This window comes from Nicotiana tabacum, chromosome 2 (assembly GCF_000715075.1).
Source record: "Nicotiana tabacum cultivar K326 chromosome 2, ASM71507v2, whole genome shotgun sequence".
Taxonomy (NCBI): Eukaryota; Viridiplantae; Streptophyta; class Magnoliopsida; order Solanales; family Solanaceae; genus Nicotiana; species Nicotiana tabacum.
The window spans coordinates 127,897,623-127,903,702 of NC_134081.1; the positions used below are offsets into that span (position 1 = coordinate 127,897,623).

Sequence of the window (6,080 nt, forward strand, 5' to 3'; positions counted from 1 at the left end):
CCTTCTAACCGGGGCATCTAGGCTTCTCCTCCGCACGTACCCGAACCATCTAAGCCTCACTTTCCGTATCTTATCTTCCATGGGTAGCCACACTCACCTCCACCCGAATATCTTCATTCCTAATCTTATCCAGCCCCGTGTGCCCGCACATCAACATCCTCATTTCTGCTACTTTCATCTTCTGGATATGTGAATTTTTGACTGGCCAACACTCTGCCACATACCTCATGGCCGATCTAACCACCGCTCTATAGAACTTACCTTTAAGTTTCAGGTGGCACATTCTTTTCACACAAGACGCCAGATGCTAACCTCCATTTTCCCACCCCACCCCTATATGGTGCATGACATCCTCGTCAATCTCCCACCCCCTGAATAATTGAGCCAAGATACTTGAAACTTCCTCTCTTGGGGATAACTTATGAGTCAAGCCTCACATCCATGTCTGCTTCCCTCGTCACGTAACTGAACTTGCACTCCAAGTATTCTGTCTTAGTTTTACTCAACTTGAAACCTTTAGACTCAAAGGTCTGTCTCCAAACCTCAAACCTCTCATTAGCGCCGCCTCGCAAAGTGCAAAGTCACCTCCCAAATCGCAAAGTGCTCTAAGTCACCTCCCACTGTCCTAATCTGTATTTTAGCTCCATCATACATGTCCTTAATCACCCTAATGTAAGCTACCAGATCACATGCAAGTCGTTCACAAAAGTAAAATTTATAATCTTTAAATTAAGACAGGTTAAAAGCTAGTATAACATATAAAGGTGACCTATAGACTATAATGCAAAAGTTTCTTTTAACGAGTTTAACTTATATACACCTATAATGTTAAAAGAAATTACAGTATCAGATCATCCAAAAAATATTAACATGTAATCCTCCATAAAAAGTGAGATTTATAATCTTGAAATGAAGAAAATTACCATTAACAATAGGTAACGATGACATGAGTGTATAAAATATCTTGGGTAAATTTCACAAATGGTCATATAACTATGACTTTTTTTCACCAAAGTCATAAACTTTCTTTTCTCACACAAAAATCATATAACTATGCTTTTTTTTTATCAAAGTCATATAACTTTGTTTTCTCACACAAAAATCATAAAACTTTTACTAACTCACACAAAAATCATAGTGGTCGAAAAATAAATTTTTCAGTAGTATTTTCTTATTTTACGTTTTTTATTTTTTATTTTTAATCTAATAAATAATTATTCAATTAAAATAGGAGAAATATGAGTATACTTTTAGCCGTTCCCAAGAATAATAGCCGATAAAATATTTTATATATATATATATATATATATATATATATATATATATATATATATATATATATATATATATATATATATATGTATATGTATATATATGTGTATTATATACATATAATATACACATTCTATATATATTTTGGCTAGCAAATGTAATTAGTTTCGGCCGGTCGATTAATTTTATATTTTTCTCTTAAAATAGGAATGACTCAACCCAGCCTGACCCAACCCAACCTGACCCAATACCCATATACGTAAGTTAAAATAATAATAAAAGTGAATTCTTTCCCCATAAGAAACTTAGTTCGGAATGCATGAGATTCTGACAAAAACAATAAGAAAATAAAAGGTATAATTAGAGAGCACTTGAAATAAAAATGCTATCGATTTGAATAAAAATCTTGAAAAGAAAAATAAAAGATAGAAGTATCATGTTTTGAAGAATTTACTATTCATCCCTATTTTAATTGGATTATTATTTATTAGACTGAAAATAAGAAAATAAATAACCACAAAATAAGAAAATACTACTGAAAAACTATATTTTTCAATCACTATGATTTTTGTGTAAGTTAGTAAAAGTTTTATGATTTTTGTGTGAGAAAACTTAGTTATATGACTTTAGTAAAAAAAAAAAAAAAAAAGGCATAGCTATATGATTTTTGTGTGAGAAAACAAAGTTATATGGCTTTAGTGAAAAAAGAGTCATAGTTAAATAACCATTTGTGAAATTTACCCAAATTTCTTTGAATTTGACAACCAGTTCATACAAATTGCAGGTCTTTAACAAGAGTAAGTAGATATAGAAGAGTCTTTGGGTCGTCCCAAGTACCTTCACAAAGTCGAAATATTTTACTTCAACCTATTGCAAATATATATACTACAGTCTACAGACCTTTTAATTTCTAGTTGCTATTCTTCTCTCAAGGTTAGGTTTTAACGCAATACGCACTATACATTTAAATTTTTCACCAGGGCAATCACTTATGCAAGGATTCGCCTATGTTGTAAAGTAGTCCCTAAGAAATATTTGTATCAGAAATTATTGGACCACCTAATTAATTTCCAGCACGAAAAAAACCCTAAAAATGAAAAAAATGAAAGAAAAAAAAAAGACTTGGTAGACGATCATCTGAAAATATGAGGAGTATATGTGAATGCTACGTGTGGCTAGCATAGGTTAGAGTTTAATACTATGCACCGGCGATATAAAAATATTTATACAATTAGATTATTTATAAGGTGTAGATAATATTCTTTATGATAAACATTAATAGGTAACTTCTTACGGTTAGTATAATAACTTAAATCCGCATTGAAAATAATGTTTCCGGAGATGTAATTAGATATTAAAAACCTGCAATTAACTTGGGATCTGGGGATTAATATTGGGGATGACTAAACTTTTGAAGATAGGGTTGATCAGTCATTTGGTCGTGTGGTAGTATTATGCTCTTCTCTTCTCTCCTTTCGGTAAATTTGTCCTCTTTTAACTTGTTTAGTTGTCCATGAAGTCACGTGAATGTCTAGCCCCCCTCCCTCTTTCCTCCTCAACTTTTCCTTCTTTTTCTGATTTTCTATCGGTGTCCGGTACTTATATTAGGGTTCGACTAAATATAAAGTCGCGTCGAAAGACGAAGTACTTTGTTATGACCTAAATCCTACTAAGTTGTGATAGCACCTAATCAACCCGTCAGATGAACCAAATAACATAAAATACAACACACAAATTGAAGATCATCAAATAAATAATGAAATAAGGATGCAAATTTTAACACAAACCATTCAAGAGTCGGTGTCACAAGTCATGAGCAACTAAGAATAGGAATACAACAACAACAATAACAACAACAACAAACTCAGTGTAATCCCACAAATTGGGGCCTGGGGAGGGTAGACTGTACGCAGAACCTTACGATGGTAGGTTGTTATAGGAATATAACACTGATGAGAAAATACATCATCTGTTTGAATATACATAAATAGTAATACAAGATCACAGGCTACCATAAACAAACAACAACTATTAACTAGAAAGTTCGCTCTCGAGCTCTGCATCAACTCAGCTACTATACCCAACAAAGATGATTATATACCTATAGCTCGAACCCGAGATCTTTGGCTAAGAACGAGCTCTTTTCCTTTTCCTTTTCCTTTGCCTTTGCACCTCCTTGCAAAGACTTTAAAATCTTTCCTTTCTTAACTCTTTTAAGACTCCCTACACCATTTCTTGATCGCTGATCTCCTATCTCATAAGAAGAAACTTTCTTCTTTCATCTTTCTTCTTTGTTTTCCCTTTCCAATGACTCCAACCGATCACATAACTAATTCTACTCCTCCTCCTCCTTTTCCTTTTGTGCTTAATAATGAGGATTATGATCTAAACCATTCTCTTGTTAGCCCTAATTACTATCAGGCTTCTTCCTCATCTTCTTACTCGTCGTCATATCATGAGTTTTTCTTCAACTCAACTACTAATCAGAATCAAACTGGATATTATCATCGTGATGAATATTATACGCCACCGCACCAACCTGAGGTATATACAAGAAAAGGGTGTTTTTCTTTCTCATGTTGGATCATGTTACTTTATCCACACAAAAAAATTATACAAATACGATAATTTTTTCCAAGATCACTTGGATTTTAATTTGTTCTTACGGTAATTAGTTCTTAAGGTAATTAGTAAGTAATTAATGTTGAGTGTGCTTTCTTTGTGGATTATAGGTGGATAATGAAGGTGGATTATATGATGTAGAGAAGAAAAACAAGGTTGGGAGTGGCCTCAAATTGACCTTGTGGAAGAGAGAAGACAAGAATGAGAATCAAAACGAGAAAAATCCAGTTAAGTGGATGTCTTCAAAGATAAAAGCCTCGGATCAAACAATCCTGGAAAAGACCACCAACAATAGTACTTACATCAAACTGAAGTTGGAAGATCAGAAGCAGCAGCCATCATATCCTTTAGAAACTGATTACAGCTCCAATAATAGTAACAACAATATCCCTATTAGGGTTTGTGCTGATTGTAACACTACTAAAACCCCTCTTTGGAGAAGTGGTCCTAAAGGACCTAAGGTAATTAATTCATCATTTCTTTCTTTTAGTGAATGTGTATTGTTGAGACATAATATAGTTAAGTACATGATGTGTATTGTATCAAAGCAAGCAAAAGTCCTAAGTTCAAATCTAAATTGTCATCCATATTAAGTTTTCCATGCTTTTGGTGTATGAAAAAAGAAATCAACTTCACACATGAGGGAGCGTGTTTAATTAAGACATATATAATATAATTAAGTTATTAAAAGTGTGCTAGATAGTTTAAATTTTTAAATAAAATGATCATACAATTTAACATATATGACGATCCATTTTGCTCATGTTAATTAAAATTAGTACTGAAAATTTTCATGTTACATGTGGTGCAGACACTGTGCAACGCATGTGGAATCCGACAAAGGAAGGCAAGAAGAGCCATGGCAGCAGCAGCAGCAGCGAATGGGGAAACTCTCACAACTGAAACATCATCATCTTCAATGAAGAAAAAGGTGAATAAACACTTACACAAGGAGAAGATTACAAAAGTTAATGTTACAGTACCCTACAAGAAAAGGTGCAAATTTGGTCAATCCTCCTCTAGTAATACTGAACCAAAGAAGCTTGGTAATTTCGAGGATTTCTTGATTAACTTGACCAACAATTTGGCCTTGCACCAAGTTTTTCCACAAGATGAGAAAGAAGCAGCAGTCCTTCTAATGGCACTCTCTAGTGGCCTTGTTCATGGTTAATTAATTATTTGTCTCCATTAGCCTTTTCCTTTCCAATAAGTTAGAATTTCTTGAGTTTTATAGCTAGCCTTAGATGGGAGCTAGTAGCACTAAATCAACAGTGTGAAGTTTGAGTTTGAGATTATAATTAGTAAGAAGTGTGAGAGATGTTATTAGTGTTAGTAAGAGTGAGAGTGAGCCAATTAATCGCGAAAGTTTTTAATAATTTAAATATGCTTTTGTGTGGTGATGATCGTTGTAAGATCATAATGATAGATTTGAACAAGGTGAAAACAAGAAAGTTTGCCACTTGACTTACTTGTTACTTCTATCTAGTTGTGAGGATGCTAATTTATATATATTGAACAATTTCTTAGTGCTTACTTTCTCGTCTTACTATTCATAGATCTTATCAGCAACCATTTTTCTATTCAATTTCTTCTTTATTTGGAAACAATATGTATAGTACTTGTGTTTCTTGATTCTGCGAACGGATACAAAAGCCGAATGTTATAAGTTGGGTAACGCACACATGATTGAATGATAATTAGCCAAAAGAACAACCAGACATATAAAATTCATGATGTCACAGAGATGAATACTGAATCTTGCTAATTTGGTGAGCCACTTCGACTTTAAACTGTTCGATTAAAGAGGTTCTTATTGGGTAAAATGAACCGCGTGACTAATATGTAGGGATATTTAAGTGGGGTGAGTAAAAGAGTGGTTTGGTTACAAGAATAATAAAGGATTATATCCCGGAAGAAAATGTGAATTTTTTTTATCTCATGTTTGGTACAATTTATAATTCCGAGATTTGCAATGCCAGGACTGTTATATAACAATTGTAGTACACCATTTTTATATCGCACTCTATGTTTTTTCTAATACATGGGGAGAGAAAAAGGAGGGAATTACAAGGTGGGGAGTCAGAACTCTCCCCAATGAGATGAAAATTCCAGTTATGTGGACTACTAAGATTCCCCCATCACACTCCGTGTTTTAAAATGCATTTCTTGGACTCGCTCCTGGGCGG

At 33.6% G+C, this 6,080-nt stretch overlaps 1 protein-coding gene across 1 annotated transcript; it reads left to right on the plus strand.

The window, feature by feature from the left end:
* Positions 1 to 3,324: 3,324 nt before the first annotated feature.
* On the plus strand, positions 3,325 to 5,358 carry LOC107764238 (putative GATA transcription factor 22). The gene is made up of 3 exons (XM_016582794.2): positions 3,325 to 3,816; positions 4,005 to 4,355; positions 4,706 to 5,358. Exons 1-3 carry the CDS (start codon positions 3,580 to 3,582, stop codon positions 5,063 to 5,065), a joined length of 948 nt encoding a protein of 315 aa, XP_016438280.1. The 5' UTR covers positions 3,325 to 3,579; the 3' UTR covers positions 5,066 to 5,358.
* The last annotated feature ends 722 nt before the right edge of the window (positions 5,359 to 6,080 follow it).

Bases quoted from the DNA above. Each gene is read 5' to 3' on its own strand.
- LOC107764238 (XM_016582794.2), top strand. From the start codon at position 3,580: ATGACTCCAACCGATCACATAACTAATTCTACTCCTCCTCCTCCTTTT. The intron at 3,817-4,004 runs GTATATACAAGA...TGTGGATTATAG, and splicing joins CGCCACCGCACCAACCTGAG to GTGGATAATGAAGGTGGATT. The intron at 4,356-4,705 runs GTAATTAATTCA...CATGTGGTGCAG, and splicing joins GTGGTCCTAAAGGACCTAAG to ACACTGTGCAACGCATGTGG.